This window comes from Cebus imitator, unplaced genomic scaffold (genome assembly GCF_001604975.1).
Source record: "Cebus imitator isolate Cc_AM_T3 unplaced genomic scaffold, Cebus_imitator-1.0 Scaffold132, whole genome shotgun sequence".
Classification (NCBI taxonomy): Eukaryota; Metazoa; Chordata; class Mammalia; order Primates; family Cebidae; genus Cebus; species Cebus imitator.
In genome coordinates, this window is record NW_016107447.1 from 2037043 (window position 1) to 2060971 (window position 23929).

General features: G+C 49.7%; 1 protein-coding gene across 1 annotated transcript in view; it reads right to left on the reverse strand.

The window, feature by feature from the left end:
* The window catches only part of CDH22 (cadherin 22), a 134970-nt gene that overhangs the window by 42935 nt on the left and 68106 nt on the right, over positions 1-23929 (reverse strand). Inside the window, exon 4 of the mRNA XM_017541285.2 lies at positions 10539-10658. Coding sequence (XP_017396774.1) covers positions 10539-10658 — 120 coding nt within the window. The remainder of the gene's footprint in view (positions 1-10538; positions 10659-23929) is intronic.

The window sequence follows — 23929 nt, forward strand, 5'->3', positions numbered from 1 at the left end:
ACACGCTCACACAGATACAGATACACATACCCACACAGATATATTCCACATGCTCACACACACACGCTCACACAGATACAGATACACATGCCCACATGGATATATTCCACATGCTCACACATACACACTCACACAGATACAGTACACATGCCCACATGGATATATTCCTCATGCTCACACATACACACTCACACAGATACAGTACACATGCCCACATGGATATATTCCACATGCTCACACACACATGCCCACACGGATATATTCCACATGCTTATACACACACGCTTACATAGATACACACACACACAGATATACTCACACTCCTACAGATACATTCATACAGGCTCACACAGAATCACACACACAGACTTATACAAATACATTCATGCACACTCACACAGATACATCCACAAACTCATACACACCCCTATAGATACACTCACAAATGCACACTCATACACTCACAGACTCACACAGAATTACACACAGGCCTATACAGATCGCCTACACACTTACCTGCTCATGCAGAAATGCACACGGGCTCAGATACACTCACACATCCATACAGAAGCACACACACTCACACCCGGTCATACAGATGCACTCTTACAAATAACTCATACTCACATACACACGAACACACAAACACATAGATACACTCTCAAATACACACTCAGTGATACATACATACACACACTCTCTGAGACACACTAACATACAGGTATTTATCGACTTACGACCTATGCAACTTACGACCATTCGACTTTACGACCACAATCGCTAGCCACGACTGCTCCNTCCTACACAAACATACACACACACACAGAGACACACTAACATACAGGTATTTATCGACTTACGACCTATGCAACTTACGACCATTCGACTTTACGACCACAATCGCTAGCCACGACTGCTCCACGTCTGGCAGTGCAAACGTTGCCCAGTTGGGCATACAACAGTGCGGACCAGCTTCCGGCAGCACTACCATCTCCGCGTGCACCATTTCAACTGTACCTATAGCCTACTCAACTTATGACCAAATCATGTTACGACCGGTCTGCCGGTCCCAATTGTGGTCGTAAGTCGAGCACTAGCTGTATACACATACTCTCTCATACACACTCTAACACATACACACACTCAAATACATGCACTTTCTGTCTTTTTTTTTGAGACAGAGTCTCACTTTGTTGTTCAGGCTGGAGTGCAGTGGCGCAATCTCAGCTCACTGCAACCTCCTCCCAGGTTCAAGCAACACTCCCGCCTCAGCCTCCTGAGTAGCGGGACTACAGGCGTGCGCCACCACGCTCGGCTAAGTTTTGTATTTTCAGTAGAGATGGGTTTTGCTGTGTTGGCCAAGCAGGTCTTGAACTCCTGGCCTCAAGTCATCTGCCTGCCTCGGCCTCCCAAAGTGCTGAGATTAAGGGCATGAACCACTGCACCCAGCCTCAGGTACATACACTTTCAAACACACTTGCTCACAGAATTGCACATGCATTCTCTCACATGCAGACACAACACAAAAGCAACAGAGTGGACTATTCGTTTACTAAAGAAAGGACTGCAAGCTAGAACCTGCCACTGTGTGACTCCCCTGGGCAACCAGTCCCACTTTTGGAGCCTCAGTTTCCCCACTTGACATTCTCTACATGAACCAGGCCTGTGTCAGTAACATATAGCTCAGAGCCAGGCATGGAGCAGCAACTGGGTGGGTGTGAACTGGACTCACGTCCACACTCATGTACACTCACTATGATGTCACATTCACCCGAATACACACACACACAATGTGGTTCACATATTTGTGGACTATGTGCATAAGAACACGTACAAAGTCACGTACACACAGGCACACTCATAGCTACCATCACACATTCTTATTCACATCCTCCTCCCACAACCAAATTATCCCCCAGCCCTAGGGGCTGCCCCGACCCTCTCCTGTTCCTGGGTCCTCTGTCCAGGCACCAACTAATCGCTGAGCAGACAGTCCTCCAAGCTGTTATTGGAAGCGGGGAGGGGAGCGGGAGTGGGGGTGACCACAAGATTAATTCTGCTGCGGGGAAGACTGGGCTTCTTGTCTCCCTGCCAGTAGAATAGACAAGTGTCGGGTGGGAGAGTCGATGAGGCATTCAGAGCCTCTCCCACCACCCACTCCAACCTGCCAAGGACCAGGTGGTGACAGGTGGTGCCCGGGGCCTGTGCGCCAGGTGGAGTCACGCATCAGCAGCCCCATGCTGCGTCCCATAAAACCCAAGCTCTGACACATGATGGTCCCCAGCAGTCCCCAGACTCCCATACAGGCAATAGAATGGAAGGAGAGGCTGTAATGTGTGTGTGTGTACATGTGTGTGTGTACATGTGGTGTGCATGTGTGTATATTTCTGTGTGTACCTGCGGGAACCAGAGTGGGGTGCCTAAGGGATGGTCCTGCCTTCATGGGATCACATGCAGATACAAAATGGGTATTCTGTCTAATCAAGAGTCACACAAACCCTCTGTCAGTGGCCTTTGCAATTTCTCTGTAGGCCCCTTCCCGACCCCATCTCTGCCACCACTGGTCATCCTAGCAACAGGGGAGTCTTGGCAGTGGATTGCCTTGGGATAAATTCCAGATCTGCCATTTCATTGGTCATGTGATTTTGAGCAAATCTCTTTGCCTCTTTGAACCTCAGTTCCCTTATCTGTAAACTGGGACAACCACCATACTGACCTGAACAAGAAGATTTCTCAGACTTGGCACTATAGGCATTTTGGGCAAGATAATTCTCTGTAGAGAGAGAGAGTCTGTGTGTGTGTGTGTGTGTGTGTGTGCGCGCGTGCGTGTGCGTGTGTGCGCGTGCGTGTGTGTGTGTGTGTGTGTGTGTGTGTGTGTCCTATAGGCTATAGGATATTTAGCAGCATCCTTGGCCTCCCACCACTAAATGCCTATGGCACTAACCCTTGCCTTAGTTCCAAAAATGTCTCCAGTCATTGTTAAATGGACCCTGGGGCAAGATTGGTTGAGAGCCATTGAGCACGTTTTCATCTCATGAGAATTACATGTAATAAAAACAACTAATGTTTATGTGCATTTGTGCTGTGTACTGCACTATTCTAAGCACCTTAGGTGAATTGTCTCATTTAATCCTCTCAATATCCATATGAGGAAGGTGCTGTGCTGTGATTATACCCATTTTATAGATGAGGAGACAGAGGCATGGAGAGGCTAAGTAGCTTGTTGAAGGTCACACATGTAGAAAGTGCATAGCCAGGATGCTGAGGCTTTGCAGCCCTGGAGAGCAGGGGCTATACAGGGAGGTGGGATCTGTCATATTCTCCCTGGGGGATTGGAAAGACAGAACAGAAGGCAGACAGAAGGGAGGAAAAAGGGGGAAGGTGATGGATAGGGAAGAGGAGAGAGAAGAAAAGGAGTCCCAGGGAAAGAGAGACAGAAAGAAAACTGGTGAGAGACAGGAGGAAAGAGACAGAGGAAGGGAAGAAAGGAAGGTTGGGGAGGGGGAAGGAGGGGAACAGAGACAGAGAGAAATTGAAAGAGACAGAAAAAGAGAGAAGGGAAGATGGAGGGGTAGATAAACCAGAGAGAAAGCCAGAGGTACTCAGAAAGAGATAGTAACAGAGAAAGAGAGACCTGGAGAGAAACAAAGAGGAAGAGAAAGAAAGGAGGGAATAAAAATGGGTAAAGAACAACCGAGAGAGTGGGAACAGACATAGAGAAAACAGAGAGGGAGACGCAGGAAGGGTGAGGAAAGATGGTGGAGGGTGGGGAGGGGAGGCAGATAGGCTTACATTGCAGCAGCTGCCAGGCCAGGGAGCAGGGATCCCAGGCAGAAAGGTGGGGAGGGAGTGACTTTAGCTGAGCCCTTGCTGTGTGCTAAGCTTTGTGCTGGTCACTTGCCATCCAGGACCTCAGTGAATGTAGAGGATTCACGGTAGGATCTGGGGCCACTGGGCATCTCTGGGCTTGGGCACCAAAGGCTCAGTGTCCCAGTTCTGAGTGGAGGTTGGAGCAGCGGTCCAGCTCCACCTCTGTGAGTGAGAGAGGCCCCACGTGGCTGCCCTCTTTGCTGTCGCTGTCACTTCCAGCTCCTGAGGAACTGGGGACATGACACTCTTCTCACTTGGAAACTGGTCCTGAAGACTTGTAGAGTGTAGGATGCAGGTGCCATATCTGGGTGTCGGTGAGGTGGGTCCCCAGAGGCCACGATGCCCCTGGGCCCTGTTCTCGGGATCCAGGGAATAGGGTAGGTTGCTATGGTGACAGCGCCCAGTGAACCACACCTCCCAGTATCCACGCCCTTGGGTCGTTCGCTCCCAAACTGACTCTGGCCAATCGGACATCAGCAGGTGTGACAAAAGTAGAGGTTTAATAAGCCCTTGTGTGCTGCCACCTGTCCTCTTGGAATCCTGAGACCATCATACTGTGAAGAAGCCCAGGATAAAAGGCCACATGGAGAGGGAGGCCTAGTCATGCCACCTGTCCCTGCGAGGTCACTCCCAGTGACCCGACAGCTGACTGTTGCTGCATAAGTGACCCCTGCCAAAGAACTGCCCGGCTGACACACCAAATTGTGACAAATAATAAATTATTGTTGCTTTAAGCCACCACGTTTTGGGGTGTGTGTGTGTGTGTGTGTGTGTGTGTGTGTGTGTGTTTCACATAGCTCTAGATGACTGATAGAGAAACCCAGTTGGCTGGGCCATTCCTCTGCTGATTTTGTCTAGGCTCACTCACGCAGCTGAGCCTAAAACGGAGGAGCAGCTGACTGGAAGGTCCAAGATGGCTCATTTACATGTCTGGCAGTTGGTCTTGGCTGTCAGCAGGGACACATTGGTTCTTTCATCCTCCAGTAGGCTGGCTTTCTTACACGGCAGTCTCAGGACTATGTTCCAGGACAGTAAAAGTGAAAGCTGCAAGGTCTCTTAAGGCCTAATGTCAGAATTTGCATAACATCACTTCTGCCACATTCAATTGGCCAAAGTAGCCCTGGGCGAGCCCAGGTTCAAGGGGTGGGGAAACAGGCTCCACCTCTTCCAGGGAACAGTGGCAAAGTCACATGACTAAGAGGCCATGTACAGGGCGGGGAGGAACTGATGATATATTTTCCCATCCGCTGTGTTCCACTCTGCTCTCTTTCTCTTGATGCTGGGAGAAGCATGGTGAAGACTATTGCCCTCTGGGAGATCTAGGGGTACAAAAATCAGTCCATGAAGTTGTTCTTGAAAGCTTTCAGCTCTTCGAGTTCATCCATTCAGTCATTCATTCATTAGACTCTTCCTGAGGGCCTACTACAGATGCCGGGGCTGCACAGAATCCGATAGGCTGCAGTGTGGAAAGGAGGACTCTGGGGCCAGACCGATAGGGGCTCAAGTCTTCTTTCCACCATTTACATGCTAGCTGACCATGAGTAAGCTCTTGGGTCTCTCTGAGCCTCTGTTTCCTCTTCTGTAAAATGGGGACACCCACCTGGTAGGGCTGTTGAGAGGACTGAATGAGAGGAAGCTTCCAGCAGCAGGCCTCACATTTTGGAGATGGCCTGCTGATCTCTTCTCTCAAGTTCTGGATTGGGTACCTCCATAAATAAGCTTCACAGAGGCAAAGAGGTCTTGTTCATCTCATGTCTCTAGGGCCTGGCACACAGCAAGTGCCCAAACAACATTTTGACTGGCTGACTCCCAGTGCACCTCCACTGCCCCTCTCACAGCCTGGGTGTAGCTATCCATTTGCAACTCTGCTGGAGCAGAAGCTCCGTGAGGGCAGAAACCAGGTCTAGTTCATTATCCTGACCCCAGGATCTGGCACTTAGAAGGTGCTCAACAAATGTTAGCTTCATTTCCACCCCGTAAAATAGACATCTCTGGCCCAGCTGAGAATTTTCAGCAGAGATCTTGAAGTCTCAGAGAATGCTTCTATTCCTGCTGGGGTGGTGGTGGGCGGGGGCTGGTAATTATAACCTGGCCTTGGCTCCCGCAGCCTTGTCTTCACCCATCGTCCCCAGTTGCAGCTGTTGTCCCCGCCACCACTGCTGTCCCCTCCAAATGCTGCAAAAGGGGCCCTGAAGCCTGTGTGATGCCTCATTAGCCCGCAAATGCCATCCCTGTTGCCCCCGTGGGGGGCCTGCTGGCAGGCCTGGCCTTTCAAACACACAAGTTAATTCTTCCTCTGGCATTGAGGCCTCGCGGCTCCCCACCTCCTCCCTTTCCTCACACCTTCCTCCCAGGCCCCGTTCCGGCTCTGCTCCCTGCTATCTGCACAGCGAGAACAGACTGTACCTCGCAGCAGCTGCTAAATATAGACCCGCATCAGCGGAATATTCCTGGCTGGGGACATGGAGCTGGGGCTGGGAATGGCACCAGGGTGGCTCTTGCTGTGGGGCTGTGGGCAAGGGAGGCAAAACCTGGTTCTTCCTGGGATGTGCCAGAAAGAACCCTTTCAGACTGAAGAGTTGAGGAACCCTGGAACAGGGACCCCCCTTTGAACTCCTTCACCTGTCTTGCCTGGTCCTCACTTTCTGGCCTCTTGGGAACTGTTCCTGCTCCCCCAGGCCCTGTGGCCTCCCGCTTGTCACCGTCTTCTGGGCCCTCTGCAGCGGGGGATGCTGTTTCTTAGAAACTGGCTACCCTCCCCACTGTCTTGGCATCTGATCCTTCACCTGCCCAGCTCTACCACCTCCCAAGACTCAGTCCTGGCCCTTTTCTTATTTCTATGTTCTTTCTTCTCCCCATCTCCCAAGTCTTATCAACCCTAAGGTACCCACCTCCTCAGGCGGAATGCATGAAGGCTTCTTCATCACCACCACCATCCTTCTGTGCCAGGGTTCAGGCTGAGCACTTTACACACTTTCTGTTCCCTTGGCCTGCAGCGTTGGTCCCCAGAAATTTGCATGGCTCATGCCTTCACTGCCCTCGGTCTCTGCCCCAAAGTCACTTCCCCAGAAAGGCCTGTCATGATTTCTTTTCTCTTTTCTTTTCTCGTCTCGTCTCTTCTCTCTTCTTTTCTTCCTTCTTTCTTTCTTTTTTTTGAGACAGAGTCTTGCTCCGTCTCTCAGGCTGGAGTGCAGTGGCACGATCTTGGCTCACTGCAACCTCCACCTCCTGGTTTCAAGCGATTCTTCTGCATCAACCTCCTGAGTAGCTGGGATTACAGGCATGTGCCACCATGCCCTGCTAATTTTTGTATTTCAATAGAGATGGAGTTTCACCATGTTGGCCAGGCTGGTCTCAAACTTCTGACCTCAAGTGATCTGCCTGTCTCGGCCTCCCAAAGTGTTGAGATTACAGGCATGAGCCACTGCACCCAGCCATGATGTCTTAATCTAAGTCCTTCCTCTGCATTAGGTTTTGTCCCTACACTTGTCACTGCCTTGACATTATGTATGTACGTGCTCATCTTCTATATTCTCTACTTCAATGAAAGTTCCATGAATGCAGACCCTTAGATTTATCTATTGCTGCATTCCTGGTGCCTAGAACAGAGCCAGGCACATAATAGGCACTCAGTAAATAGTTGTTGAATGAATGAGTGAACTGTCCCACTGAATCATCACAACCATCACATGAGGTGGGTGTGATTCTCTCCCCTGTGCACATGGGGAAACTGAGGCTTTAAGAGCCCCCAACCATTCTTGGAACACCACACCTGTATTTCAGATGACCTGCTAGAAGTTCTAGATGTTTCTTTCCCTGGTGTTTCCCTAGATGTTTTCTCTCATCTTAAAGCCAATATGGTTAAAGCTGAATTATTTAGCTCTGCATCAGATTCCAGGGCACATTCACGAATTCCTCTGCTCTAGTAGCTTTCTTAATTTACACTCCTGTTTCTGTTGGTGGTACCCCTTGCCTGGATGAAGAAACCCTTTCTACACTACATGGAAAGAGACTCTGACTACTCCCTCAACCTGGTCCTGCAGATTTGTGCTGGCCCCCAAGATTTACCCTTTGCAGGATCTCACTGCCATCCCCTATTCTCTCCTCTTGGCATCTCAGTCAGCCCTCACCACGAATTCTTCATCATCCCTGGCCTCCCAACTAGACAGGCAGGTTCAGGAGTCTGAGTGTCAAGAAAGGGCCCAGGCTTTTGGTTTTTGCCCTTTGGGACTCTAGGCTGGGGACCCTGGGCTCTAGGGCCTCTCTGCCTCCAATTCCTTCCTTGGAGCCAAGCTCTGTAGCAGCAGCCCGAGGGATCTTGTTAAAATGAAAACCAGAGCATGTCACTTCCTTACTTAGAAGTCATCGATGAACCCGCAGTGTCAGTGAGGAGGAGGGGAAATGGGCACTTTCACAGGTGGCTCACAGGAGCGTCATCTACTATGTTTTGACATTATCTATCGAGATTCCTAACGCATGTACTCTTTGACCCTGCTTCTCCACTTCCTGAAAATTATCCTGCACATACACTCATATAAGCACAAAATGATGTATGTATGAGATTATTCACTGTAGCATTGTTCGTTGCAGCAAAAGATTGGAAACAGCATAAGTGTCCATTGGTAGGGGACTGGTGAAATACATTTTAGGTATCCATAACACCCATTAAATAAAAGAATGAGGAAGCTCTTTATGTACTGATATGGAATAATCTTCAAGATGTATTGTCAAGTGAAAAAGGCAAGCCGTGTGTATAGTATGTTTGTAGCTACCATTCATGTAAAAAAACAAATACATGTACCTTATTTTCTTGTACATGTACAGAATAGGTCTGGAAGATGCATGAGAAAATTACATTGGTTGCCTTGGGGATACAGACTGGGTGGCTGGGGGACTGGATGGGGTGAAGAATTACCACTAAATGTTTGGACTTTTTGAATTTTGAACCTTGAGATGTATTATCTATTAAAGATGACTTAATGTTTTCAAGTGAATGAGTCTAAGATCTCACAGGATATATATACCAAGTGGCTACCTTTGGGGTGGTAATTACTGAGGATAGAGAGTGGGAAGCACTTTCTTTTTTTTATTTTTAGCATTTCCTTAATGTTTGAACATTTTCTAAAATGTATTACTTTTGTGAGGAGAAAGAAATAATGAAGATACTTTGTGTAAGAGAATACAATTATAACTGTGCTCATGGATTGGAATCCTCTCCCTTCTCCCCCAGACAACAGGAACAGGCAAAACCCCAAAACCCAAATCCATCCACTTCCCAGCTTTGCCCTTAGAATGAAATCCAAGCTCCTTAGGCTGGCTCACCCAGTACCCCCTGCCACCCTCTCGATGTGACTGCTCAAGCCTGAGCTGCTTATAATTCCCCTCATGCCCCAGGCTGTTCCACTTCTCCCAAATTTTGCTTGAGCCATGCCCTCTACCTGAAATGCCCTTCTCTGAAATCTTGGTCTGGCAACACCTTCTTTTTTTTGATTTTTTATTTTTTGAGACAGGGTCTTGCTCTGTTGCTCAGGCTGGAATGTGATAGTGCTGTCACAACTCACTGCAGCCTCAACTTCCTCAGGTAATCCTCTCACCTCAGCCTCCTGAGTAGCTGGGACTACAGGCACCTGTCACTATGCCTAGCTAATATTTTCTTTTCATAGAGATGGGGTCTCTCTATGTTACTCTGGCTAGTCTCAAACTCCTGGACTCAAGTGATCCTCCCTCCTTGACCTCCCAAAGTCCTGGGATCACAGGGGTGAGCCACTGCACCTCACAGACACTTTCTTATTGTTTGTAGATTGCAGCTACTGCCTCCAAGAAGCCTTGCATCCAATCCCCACATATCTGCCTGTCCCCCTGTGCCATAGGGCTGTGAGCCCCACAGTGGCATTTGATAAACATTCTGGGTTTCTGACATCTCATTCCTGCCTTCACTCAAGCCAGGCGCCTCCTATCCTGGGAGCAGTGAGAGCACCCTGCTGGAATCACCAGCCACTCTCAGCTGTGTGACCTCCAGTGAGTCACTTTACCTCTCTGGGCTTCAGTCTTCTCATTCTTTTCTCCCGGCACTCCCCAAGGCTTCTCAGAGATGAGGCAGGTGCTAATGTCACAGTGAGTGAAGTAGGGGACAGTGGGTGGGTGTGCTGCACCATCGTTTGGTGGTGTTGGAGGGATAAGCAAGAACGAAGCCAGCCGTCCTTAAAGGTCTCTGTGTCTTTGAAACCCTTCCTTAAAGATGCCTGTGGTTTTCCGTCAGATCCTTAACAACTGCCAAGTGGGCAGAGCTCTCAAAACTGCTAAAACCCTCCCAAACTGCACTTGTGACCCCGGAACAGCTTACACGCCTGCTTCAACCTAACTTCAAGGGCAAGCCCCTTAGTTCGGACCTTCGAGGTCCTTTTAGGGCACCCACAGGGGCTGCCTCCTGCCTTTCTGTTTCTCTGCCAGTTTTGGAAGAACCCCCTCCCCACCCCATTCCTTTTCTGCTCCTCAGTCCTCCCTCTTCCTGCCTGGCTGCCCCTCCTCTCTGTGACTGGGGACTCTCTTGATGTGCACAAAGTGCCCTCTGTGCTACCCTCAGAGCTGCTGGGTCAGAAGGCTGAGAGCAGGCGTCTGGGGTGGGCCCTGCCCCACGGCTCCGTCTCTGGCCCCACCTCGCCCCTCACCGGTCTTGGGGTCCACGGTGAAGTGGTGCTCGCCGTCCAGCACGCTGTACACCAGCCGAGCGCTGCTGCCATACGTGGGGTCATCCGCATCCGAGGCCATCACCTGCATCACCGACGTGCCTGGGCCCGGGGGACCAAGCGAGACAGGGGTCATCTGGGGCTGCCAAGCTTGTTTCCCCAGTTCGCCTCATCCCAGGAAAGCTGGGAGAAGAGACTTTCAGGAGACCCATGGGAGGTCATCAAAGACAGCCCCTCATAGTCTCCATCCCCACTCAGTCCCAACCCTCTTCCTGTTTTGAGGCCTTTCTAGTGGTGCAAGTGAGACCATGGAATCAGTTCTGGATTCAAGTCTCCCTGGGGTGGTTCCCAACTGTGGGACTCTGGCCACAAAAGGCAGCCTCTCTGAGTCTCAGTTTCCTCTTCAGCAAAGTGGGGCGAATCCTAGCGCTTGGTTCACTAGGTTGAGGGGATGAATTCTAAACTCCCGGCACAGAGCAGCTCAGAGCAGTTTCTCAATGACGGCAACAACCATTATTGGCAGTTACAGTCATCACAGTCAGCGGAGCCAGGACTGGAAACCAGGGCCTGACCCCCAACCCAGGTGCCGTTCTACCCACTTTAGCTCCTACTGATTCTTCAAGGGACTCTGCCTCCTCTCCCCCTACCATGGTGGCAGAGATAGCCCAGATGGACAACCCAATTCATTGGGGGTTAGAGGCCAGTGTCTCTTGGCCCCTGGCAGGAGAAGGCAGCACCCAGCCTTCCCTTTGGAAAGTCATTGGCTGCGGGCCCTGATGCCCTCCTCGCCCCTCCCCCGGGGTGCCCAGACTGCCTCCACCCCCGCACTTCTCCTCATGCTCTGCACGTAGGCTGCTGGGGAGAGTATAAATTGGATAAAAGTCCATCAAACGGCGGCAATTAAGTTATTGATTTTTGACGCTGCCTCATTAAACTGGGAGCTTCTTTTGGTCTGTCCCAGAGATGGCTCTAATTTGACATCATGTTCAATTTGACGAAAGCAGGGCTTGGGACGTGAGGCTAGACCAGGTGGGGGTGGGGACAAGGGTGGGGGAGGGTCAGGTGGAGGGGCCAGCAAAGCCATCAAGTCCATCCAAACCTTTCCAGAAAGAAGAGGGTGAGGTGGAAGACTCAAGAGTGAGTCTTGGGGATTCGGGCCATGATCCAAATGGGAGGAGACAGAGACCCCACCTCAGGGAGATGCCTTCTGCTGGGTGGCTACTGGTGGGGCCAGGCAGGTCCCTCCTGGGGCTGGGCTGGGCTCCCTGAGCCAGCAGGGCTGCATGCTGGGAGGTGAGGCCAGTTCACTGCCTGGCTAATGAGTGAGAGTCTGGAAGTGCTACTGCAGCAATTCTGCTAAGCCCAGCCCGCCGCCCGCCTCTCCCGTCTCCAGCCTGGGGCCCTCGATCATTCCAGACAGACACATGTATTTATTTTTCACTCTTTTGCATTTCTCATTTCCCTCTCCAGGTTCCCCCTCCCAGCCACAGTCTCCTAAACCGTCCCTGCAATGCGCCTCTTTCTTTGGCCACTCCAGCTCCATGTCAACCATCAGAGTTGCCCAGAGAAGCTGGGGAAGAGGGGTGAGCAAGCCCCTTCCCTCCTGATGCTGGCACCCAGCCGTCTCCTACTTAGGGAGGACACAGCCCCAGGTGCCTCCTGCTGTTACAAAGAGAAGGAAAAGGAATGATATCCTACTAAGCACTCACGACACACTGGCTTCACCAGCAACTTAAATCCATCACCTCCAATCCTCATAGCATCTCAGAAATGCAAAGTGGACCTCCCCACACACCTAATATTACAGGTGAGGACTCAGGTCAGACAGAGGAAAAGCTTTGACTGAGGGCACAGAGTGAGGAAGTGGTGGGATTTGAACTCAGGACTCTGGGATGCCGAGTCCCTTCTGGGAAGCAGTGAGTGTCAGCACAAGCACAGTGACTTTGGGGACAGTGGTCTGGTGAACTGAGTCACAATCAGTGAAGACACTGCCACTTATTAGAAATTTGACCTTGGATCTGTCATGAACCCTTTGTGCTTCAATCTCCTTATTTTGCGAAATGAGGGTGGTAGTATTACAAATCTCCTGAGATCATTTTGAGAATTCAATTTCCACATCCAGCACTGAGGACAGTGCCTGGCCCATGCCAAGAGCCCAATAAGTGCAGGTTGTTGTTGTCATCTCAGGAGGCACGGCACGCCAGTGTGCAATGGCACAATTATGCTTCCCTCACAGAGGTACTGAAATGGGAGAAGATACATAAAGCATCAGGCTCGTGGTGGGTGCACAATAACTAGTGGCTGTTATAATTGTTATGAGAGAGGGTCTCCCTGTCACTCCCTATGCATGTCCCCTCCACTCCCTGGGCAAAGCACAATACAGGGCTGAGTGACTCCCCAGAGACATGGCTGAGCTCTCTCTCCCCCTGGCTGCATCCCAGGGACTCCCAAGGGGATGATGGAATCATTTCCCCAATCCAGGATTCTTTATTGCAGCCATTACAGTTAATGTCGACACGTGGGAATGGTAAAGGGTCAGTGATTCACCACTGGTTTCCCAGGCTCCAGGGGAATGGCTTCCTTGGGCCACACACTCCCTCCCACCTTCTTTACAAGTTAGCAGCTCACCAGAATTGGCCGAAAAAAAAGGGTGCCAGGCTTGTAGCTACTATGGGACCACCTCGGGGTTATCCCACAGGTTCAGCAGTTTATTTATATTTTACAGTGCACCATCATGTCCATTCTCTTCTGCAGACTCCATACCAGCTCTGTGATATAGATGCAGTGGTTTGTTGGTGAGTCAGCTCTGAGGGCAGAGGGGTGGGAAGGAGTGCCCTGCTTTGTAGTGTCTGCTGATTTCCATGGTGTAAATATTCCCACCGTGGCCCAATTTCAAGCTACCAGCGTGATATCAGCTGGCCCACAAAGCTCCTGAAAGATCAATGTGGGGCTCTTGTGAGCTGGTGCAAGCTGATTCCAGCACACCCCTGCACCATTCCCATTTTACAGCTGAGGGGGCTGTTATGCACAGTGAAGGGTGCAAACATGAATTAATCATGAAATCCATTGTGAATTATATATCATTATTCAATAACTGATAAAGATAGCTTCCATTTATTAAATAACAACTTTGTGCTGGAGACTATGATATAAGCCCTTTTTGTATATGATAGAATTTCCGAAATAAGGCCTTCAGATAGGCTCTATTAATATTTTCACTTTAAAGAGGAGGCTGGGTGAAGTTAAGTAATGAACCTCTTTGTACTTCCATTTCCTCATTAGCGAAACAGGGGTAAGAATACTACCAAACTCGTGGATCATTGTGAGAACTCAGATGTCTGTGCTCAGCACCAAGGACAGTACCTTGACAAGTTCACCTGGTGCAGAGGTAGGTTTGAAACCCACGTGGATCTGCTGTCAGATCCTCTAAAGCCCACATGTATCTGGCCTTAGAGGTAGGAGGAGGGGCTTCTTGGAGTAGAAGTAGATAGGTGTGTGTGAAAGAGAGAAGGAGGACTCAGACACAGGAGAAGGGGTGCAGAGGAGGGGAAGGACGGGCACTGGGTTTAGAGCTGGGACTGGTTGACAAGAGCAGACCGCTGTCCGTGGTGCTGCCACCTAGCCCTTCTGCTAAGTGGTGGTTGGGGGGTAGTTCCAGGCTGGAATACGAAGGGTTGCCCAACTGATTCTTGGCCAAACAGGATCTCAGGGCCCATGGATCCATGCAGAATGTTAGATATGGAAAGGCTTGTCCTTGGAGAGCACAGAAACCAGCTCTTCTCAACTTGGCAGCACATTAGAATCTCTTGGGAGCTTTAAATAACATTGATGCTGAGCCCCATCTCTGACCAATTAAATAGGACTCTTGGGGAGAAGCCCAGGCAAAGGTATTTTTACAATCTCCAGAGTGAATCTAAAGTGCCTCTAGGTCTAAAAACTGATGCCCTAGACCCAACCGCTCACTGAACTGATGAGGAAATTGAGTCACAGAGGGGCTCAATGACTTTCCCAGGGACCATCATTAGTAAGCAGTAGGGAAAGATTCAAACTCAGATCTGTCTAGCTGGCATGCTGCCCTTCTGGACTAACCGAGCCTGTTCTGAGACTGACACCTGGAAGGAAGCAGGTAGGATGATGCAGCCACCAAGTCATTAGAGCCCTTCCCAGCTGAGGTCAGCATGAGAAGTCAGACACTCTTGAGAGGAGATGCCCCTCACACATCCATGGAGACTGGGTGGGCCTTGGCATCATAGAGTCCTGGTTTCAAGTCCTACCACTTCCTTATTCTATGCCGCCAGTCAGATTTTCTACCCTGTCTGATCTGTTTCCTCACCTGTAACATTAAGGGGTGACCATTCTGAGCCTCTGAGATGCTATGAGGATTAGAGATGATGGATCTCGGTGGCTGGTGAAGCCAGTGTGTTGTGGGTGCCGAATAGAAGTTCACTCCTTTCCCTTCTCTCTGTATCATCAGGAGCCACCTGAGGCTGTGCCTCCCTGGGTAGGAGACTCCTGAACACAAGCATCAAGAGGGAGGGGGCTTGCCTACTTCTCATCTCTGAGTTGTTCTGACTTGGTTTGTCATGGAACCAGAACTGGAATCTATGTCCTGGATCCCAGGCCAGAATTCTTTCTTTTCTTATCCCTTAATCCTTGCTATCTGTGAGGTGCAACTGAGGCTCCAGAGTCAAGTTCCGGAGCCCCCAGGAGGAGCCCCAGCTGGCTCCTGGAGTGGGTGGTGCTGTATGGGGTGGAGCTCAGGGATTATAGACATAAATTCTCATTCCAACCCTGTCCTTGGCTTTGTGTGGCTGTGGAAAAACTTCCCAATCTGATCGCGCCTCAGTTCCCCTTCTGTAAAATGGAGATAACACTTTATCATTCCTGCCTCCCTAGGTGTGGGAGACCCCTTAATAAGAGAAAGAGATGAAGCACTCTGGAAAAGAAGAGGTCTCAGCTAAGGTGACCAAGTGTCGTTATTATGAAGACGTTTGTAATTATTATCATCCTGCCTCGTCTCTACCTCCTTTTGCCACCCCACTGGGCCTGGGGAAACCCTAGGCTCACATTTAGCTTCTCAAACATTTATAAAAAATGAGTTCCACCCCTGCTGCTGCCAGCACTGTGCAGAATGTTTTCTATTAAAAATTAAAAACCACTTGTCGAGTCCCTGAGAACGCCCAGATTACACAGGAAACAAGCCCCCTCTCAACATCCACCCCCACTGCCCTCCTCCCAACTCCCTCTTCGATCATCACTTAGAATACCGGCTGGCTGGGCTGGCCTTGACCCTGCTTCCAGCCTCCCAGCCAGGGCAGCCTAATACAGATGAATGGCACACAGGAGATGCAGGAAAGTGGCTGCATGGGAGGAGGCAGGTACAGAGACAAGTGACAGGGGAGGCGGAACAGAGATGGGGGCAAGAAAGTGAGTAAGAGAGAGAAAGGAGAGTCAGAGGGACAGAAAGTGGGACAGACACAGACAGAATGCAATAGAAACACAGAGGTTAAGTAGGAAGCTAGAGGAATCTAGAAACAGAGACAGAACAAATAGAACAGAGACAGAAGTATATATCGAGCAGGAAGATGGGGGCAGAACAGGAGGAGGAATTAGGAGAGGAAGGTGAGGTTTGGCCTGGTGGGATGAGGGGCCTCCTGCATTGCAAGCACCTTCCTCAGTCTCCTGAGGAAGGAGAACCCAAAACACCCTCCCCTCACCCTTTCTTTCCTTAAGGATCCTGGCTATGGACTCGCCCATCCAGGCAACCCCTGAGTGTGTGTGTGTGTGTGTGTGTGTGTGTGTGTGTGTGTGTGTGTGTATCTACTATGTCCCCCTGAGGGAAAGCACTCTCCTACATCCCCAACTGAGACCCACAAGCTCTTCTGTTCTCTCAACATTTACCAGGCCCTCTGTTACACAGTTTAGTGACTTTGTTTGTTTCGGACAGCAATATTTAAAGTATCTGTGAGAGCATCCTTCTGCCAGTGGCAGAAAGCAAACATTTTTGCTTATGATTTAGTTCCATTCATTCTCCCAGTATCTACAGAGCACCCACTATGTGCTAGACCCTCGAGGGCAGAATGGTAGATTTATCACCTTTGCACCCCAGTGCCATGTGGCCACAGAGCCTGGCATACAGAGGGTGTCATGTTTGTTGAATGATTTGTTGATGGAAAAGACAAGGAGTGACAGGGATATATTCCTCCCTGTCCAGATTACCTGGGCCATGGGGCCAACTTCTGAGGGCCAGGGCCTCTGCTCCTGTCTGTTGCTTCTCCCCACCAGAAGCCCCGTTCCCCCCAGCCTGGGTGGTGAGAGCCAGTGCCGTTGCTAAGCAAGGAGATATTGCACGTATAGATCTTCCTGGACTTTAATTAAAAACATCTTTAGAAGTTGTCCCTGCAGAGACCAGCGATTGATTCCTGGCTTGGGCCTGCGGGCTGCTGAGCTACACTCTCTCCAGCTACAGACGGGACAATCGGAGGTTCCCAGCTTGCTGCTGCCCTCTCCAAATGAGATCCTTGGGGAACACATTCCTTCCTGCCTTCCTTCTTTCCTCTCTGTCCTCACAAGCACCGGATTTAAGAATCAGATAGTTCTGATTCTTAAATCAGAAACTGCTCTCCCTGTTTTACTTTCCTTCCCCTCTTGAGCCTCAGTTTCCTTAGCTGTAAAATGGGGATGTCAATACGTGACCCAAGAGAGTCCCTAAGAGGCTGAAATGAGATTAGGGATGTAAAAGTGATTTTCAAGCTATGAAGTGTTGTGCAAGAAATGGTCATGACTCTTTCCTCAAAGAAAGCCATGGACACCGAGACAAGGAACTCGGGTTCTGGTTTCTGCTTCTGGGTCTAGTTCTGGCTTTAGCTCTTACTGCAGAATCTCAGAAAAATCACTTGGCATTTATTTCTGTATCAGTGACATGAAGACACTAATGCCTATCCTGCTTATTCCCCAGGATTGTGAGAATAAACGGAAATAGCTCCATGAAAGCAGTGCTGGCTGATAGCTATTATTTAGTGAATATCCCAAGAAGTGCAGGCTGTGTTACCAAACAGTCTTTTCCCATCTATTAAAGATGCTGCTCACAGAAGAATTGAAATACATGGAAAAGTGGCTGCAGCTGGGTCCCTGCCCATTTCCACATTCTGTTGAGCCCCAATCCCATGGTCTGGCAATGTCAATCCTATGGCATATGTGCTATGACATTCTCCTTCCTTTGCTCATGGCAGACATCACTAATCCATCATGACATTCTTTTCTGCCTAGGCTGAATGAGACCTTAGACTCCTCAATACAGCCCAACAGTCACTACCAATTGATCTGAGTTAGCACAAGATATGAAAGTGATCTGCTATCACTTTGAGGTCAGGGGTGGTGTCGTGCTCATCTGTGATCTCCACATACCTAGCAAAGTGCTATGTACATAGTAGGCACTGATATGTGTTTACCAAGTTAAAAGCAACTACTTCTGTATCCTCTGTGGGGCCATGTATAAAGTAGGTGCTAATAAATGTTTGCTAAGTTGGGTGACTCATCTTTGCAAGGCCTACAGAGCCAAGTACATCAGAGGCCTTGAGTATAATGGGTGCTAATAAACATTTGTGGATTTAATTCAATTACTTATCTTTACATCCCCCACAGTGCCCAGAATAAAGGAGTGGTTAATAAATGCACATTGAATTGAATTTCTCATTTCTGACTTCAGTATCTTCAATCGTGCCAGGCATAGTGTCTTTGCACAAGGTTGGCATGAATAAGTAGGGGGAATAGAACTGGGTGTGGGAGATCTGTGAAGTCCTCTTTCCATCCCATGGTCAGGTTGTGACAGCCTAGGGAAGGGGTCTGGCTCCCTGACACTGAGTGAGTGTCTAGTCCAATTCTTCTCTATCAAAACTCACTCCTTGTTGATGTATTCAGCCTCTAGCTGTAAATTCCCTCTGCTGCTGATTTCCAGAGTGGTATCTTTAACCTCATCTCTCTCCTGATGTCCAGACTCATAGATCCAACTATCCCTTTGACATCTGAACTTGGATGTTCAGTAGACACCTCAATCTGAACTTGCCCAAGAATGAGTTCTTAATTTATTCTGCAAACTTGCTCTTGCTGGAGCAGTCCCCATCTCAGCCGCAGCAGCTCCATCCGTTCAGTTGCTCAGGCCCAAAAACTCAGCATCATCCTTGTCCTCCGCCTCTTATTCCCCAAATCCAATCCCTCATAACCTTGTTGTCTCTACCTTCAGTGTACGTCTAGAATCCCATCTCTTCTCACCATCCACACTGGTCCAAGTCACCATCACCTCTTGCCTGCACTATTGCAATTGCTTCCTCATGGGTCTCCCCACTTCCAACCTTGCCCGCTACAGTCTATTTTCAACATGGCAGCCAGCAAGTCATTCTTTTTAAAATATAAGCCGGATTAGGTCACTCCTCTGCTCCTCATCTCACTCAGAGTACAGCCAAAAACCTTTCAATGGCTACCAAGTCCTGCGTAATCCATCATCTGAGGCACTTAGACTCCAGATATTCTCCCACTCACTCACTCCTCTTCAGTCACAGACCTCCCTGCTAGTCCTCAAACACGACAAACATGCTATGCCTCAGGACCCTTGCACTTGCTGTCCTCTCTGCCTGGAACATTCTTCTTGTAGCTTAGTGGTTGTCCACGTATGATCTCTAAGCCAGCAGCATTAGTGAGTTTGTTAGAAGTGCAAACATTTCTACCAGCCCAGACCTCTTGAGCCAAAAACGCTGGGGGACAAGGGCAACAATTTGTGTTTTAACAAGCACTCTAGGTAATGCGGATGCATGAAAAAGTTTGTAAACCAATGTTTCACAGAGCTCCTTGGCTCCCTTCCTTCAGATCTTTATTCAGATGTCCTCTTCCAGAAAGAGAGGCCTTCCCTGACCGCTCTATCTAAAATAGCAAAATAGACCTCACCCCAAATTCCTTTATTCTGCATAGCACTCACACCACCAGGCATATTAATATTTCATATATATACATACATACATACATACATACATACATACATATGCATATGGTGGTTTTAATTTTTTTAGACCGAGTATCACACTGTCACTCAGGCTGGAGTGCAGCGGCACAATCTTGGCTCACTCCAACCTCTGCCTCCCCAGTTCAAGCAATTCTTGTGCCTCAGCCTCCTAAGTAGCTGGGACTACAGGTGTATGCCACCATGCCTGGCTCATTTTTTTGTATTTTAGTAGAGATGGGGTTTCGCCATATTGCCCAGCTGGTCTTGAACTCCTGAGCTCAGGCAATTCACCAACCTTGGCCTTCCAAAGTGCTCAGATTACAGGCGTGGGACACTGTGCCTGGCCTATTTTATATTTTTAATTATTTATTTGCATATTATGCATTTGCTTATCTCTGTCCTGACTTTCTCCCTGCTATAGTATGTAGGTTTCCTAGGAATCCCCAATGTCTGGAACAGTGCCTGGCACATAGCAGGCACTCAATAAACATCTGATGCTTGAATGAACTGTCTCAATGCTCAGAAGGCAACTTGGAGTCCAGAGGGGCAGAAGCCAACCAAAGTCATGCAGGGAGCCAGGCCTCCTGACTGTCAGCTCAGGACCCACTTGGCTGCATCAGGCTTAACATGACTGGTGTGCCCCTGCTCAGAAGCGTAGCTCATCGGTGGCCCCCGGCACACTTCCCTTCTCTTTTAAGCTGTGAGTGGTTTAATTTGCAAGCGCTGCTGCCTTTCATGTCCCAGGCTGCGTCCCTGCTCCCTCTGATCTCGGAAACTGTTCGGACCCTGGTGCTGCTTGTTGGCCCCACCCTCCGCAGCCGGATCAGGAGGCTCAGTAATTGTGACTGATTTTCAAAGCTGCCTGGAGTCTCTGCAAGCACCCTGGTGTCAGATTTGCTTCCCCTTCAAAAAGTTGCTCAAATGAAATAAACTAATTTAATTTCTGCTTTTCCCTCCCCACCCCCCCAGGTTCCTCAGCTAGTCCAAATTGAGTCCCCCTCCCTCCCAACTTTTTTCCTGAGTGGAATGTGAGAGTCAGTGGGCTGGGAGAGGGGGTCAAGGCAGGGCTGGGTCTCCGTAGGCTAGTGCTCATAAACTGGGGGCTGCCTCTGCCTCCTACTCCCTGCGTGACCTTGGATGAGTCCTTGCCCTTCTCTTGGTCTCCGTTTCCCCATCTGTGAAACAAGAATCCTTGCCATTCCAACAGCCTGGGAGCTATGCCCAGCAACTTGCTCTGTCACTGACTTGCTATGTGACTGTAGGTACTTTCTTCTCTCTGAGCCTCAGTGTTCCCATCTGTTCAATGGGGATGCTACCATCAGTCCTGCCACCTCTCAGAGTTGCAGTGAGAGCAAAGGGGTCATGGAGGAGCCCCCATGGTGGAGATGAGGCTGCTCTTTTCCCCCCGCACCTCCCCATCCTCAGCCATTCTCCACAATGCAGCAGATGGCATTTTCTAAAACACAGCTCTTCCCAAGTCACTCTCTCACTTAGGCCTTTCCCAGCTACCTGCTTTCCTCTAGTCCTTCAGATGGGGCTTCTGCTTCCTTCTCGCTAGAGAGCATCAGCTCTCCTCACCTTTCTGGGCTTTTCTATGCAGAAATGTGCAGGTCAGTTTTAGGTGAAGAGAGACAAGGCCGTGAGCTTAAGTCAGTAGGTGGGGGCTGCCGGGCCTAGAAAGTCAGGGACTTGCTGTGTGACTATGGCTATGCCACATGCACACACAGGCTTTAAAGGGCTTCTTGGCTAGGCTGTGTCTGATGTCTTCATGGAGACGTCCATTTCTGTGTGTGTGCACTGCCCTTTCTATGGGCGCAATCGTGTGTGCGGTGCTCCTGGGCGTGTGCACTCATACCCTGGTAAATGCAACTGAATCTGTGTCTGGGGGCTCAGCCATCTCTGTGTGAGACTCTATCCCTAGCTGGCTGGGTCTTGGCGAGCTGTGGCTTCCTCTGGGCTGTAGACGGAGCAGCCTGTCTCATTCATCTGCCTGTCACTTGGGCATATCACTGTCTCTCTGAGCCCCACTTTCCCTATTTGCAAAATTAATTGCTAAGTTCTTGCCAGGCTCTGAAATTCCACAGGTCTTTGCCATTGACAACATCCAAATTTATCTCTCCAGCCCAGACCTCCTGTGAACCCAGATATTCAACTGCCTTGCTCAAGATCTCCACTCGGCAGCCTAATATGTTTTTCTAGCAGCATACTTCACACCAAACTGCTAATTTCCTCTCATCCCCCAAATCTGTTCCCCCCATCTCAGTAAATGCAGAGCCATCTATTTAATTGCTCAGGTTATAATCCTAACAGTTATCCTTGAGTTTGCTTTCTCTCACACGCTACCTCCAATCCATTAGCAAGTGCTTTCAGTTCTACTTTCAGAATATATCCAAAAGGCAACCTCTTTTCAACACCTCCACTGTATCATCTTGTTCCAAGCCACCATCACTTCCTATCTGCAGGCCACCTGCTTCTGCTCTTGCCCTCTTTTCTGCCCATCTATCCCTCATGAAAGAGCCATGGGTCCTGATCATGTCATTCTTCTGAGCAAGACCTTCCATTGACTTCTCAGCTTGCTGAGTATAAAAGGCAAAGCTCTGGCTATCGTCTACATGGCTGCATGAGCTGGTCACCTTGTTTCTTCCTGGCAGAATTCAACCCCAGGGCCTTTGTGTGTGCCATTCCCTCAGCCTGGAATGCTCTTCACCCAGGGCCCATGCTCTTACTTCCTCAGGTCTTTGCTTCAATGTTACCTCTTCAGAGAAGCCTTACTGGACCAATGATCTAGTTGTTCACTTGCTTATTGTCTGTATTCCTTAGGAAGAATGGGCCCTCCTTGAGAGTAGGGGATCTTCTGTCTTTTCACTGCCATGTTCCCAGGGCCTAGCACATAGTAGGTACTCAATAAATGTTTGTTGAATGAATGAATATACTCATATAGACACAGCATATCATATGCACACACAGGACTTAAAGTGCTTCTTGGCTAGGTGTGTATGCACAACTTTATAGATATTTGAACACACATGTATATCAGGCATGCGTGTGTGCCTGTGTGTATGTGTACGCCAGTCCGCACCCACATCCACAGCCCCACTGCTCCTTATTTCCCCCTCATTCCTTGCCCACCATTCTCTCCAGTTCACCTTCTCCTCTTCCCAGCTGGCTGTTTGCTCATTATCCCAGCAATCTGCCAGATTTGGCCCAACCTGGGGAAGCTGGGCTGACAGCACCCTTTCCCAAGAGTCCAAGTACTCCTGGCCTCTGATATGCAGCCATAGAGCTGGGAGGTCCAGAGAGGCATAGCATCTAGCCTTCGGCCACAGTGAGTCAGTGATGGAGCGTGGACTAGGACCCAGGGCAGCTGCTTCTTGTCTAGCCTGGCTTGCAGATGACTTAAAGTAACATGGTAGGAAGGAGATGCCCCTTGCCCATGACTCCAGTTTCAGGAGTGCTGAGCTAAGTGGGGCCTGGATGGTCAGCAATGGTCTGGAGGCTTCACAGTGGGAGAAGGCGGAGTTGTGCAGCTTTAGTCCCAGTGACCTGCTGCTGTGTGCATGACCCTTTCTAAGTATGGCTGTGTCTGATGTCTTCATCGAGATGTACGTTTTTGTGTGTGTGCACTGCCCTTTCTATGGGTGCAATCATGTGTGCAGTGCTCCTGAGTGTGGGCAGTCATACCCAGGTAAGTGCACCTCAGTCTGTGTCTGGGGGCTCAGCCATCTCTGTGTAAGACTCTGTCCCTAGCTGGCTGGGTCTTGGTGAGCTGTGGCTTCCTCTGGGCTGTAGACAGAGCTGCCTGTCTCATTCAACTGCCTGTGCCTGTGCCTGTCTGCGGCTGCATGCCAGGGGAGCTGGGTCCTAGGATGCTCATGTCTGCTTGTGGCTTTTGCCTCTGTCTCTACATGGCTGAGTCTGTGCAGAAGTCCTATCTGCCTAAGGGCCCGTTTCCTACCTGGGGGTGTGATTGGCTATGTCACGGTGTGCAGTCGTGGGTCTGAGTGTGTGGTTGGGCCCTGTTCTAGCTGTATCCCAATCTAGCTGTTCCCAGTGGTGGGTATGCCTGAAGATGGGACTATGTCCACATGGAGGTTGTGGCCCAGGGCTGTGCTGTGTCTGTGTGCAGTTGAACTTCTGTGAAGGGCTCCGTCAAGGCATCCAGCTGTGCCTGTGTGGGGCACTGGATCTACGAATGGGGTTGTGTACTGGTGTAGTGGTGAGTGGTATTCGCGGCTGGCTTGTACATGTGGCATGTCCGGATCTGCGGCTGTGTCTATGTTCGTGACTCTATGTGGCTGTATGAGCATGTCCAAGGGCATCACTGTGTCCACATGCAGGTCCAAGTCCATGTGGGGGCTGTGTCCATGGATGTGGCTGA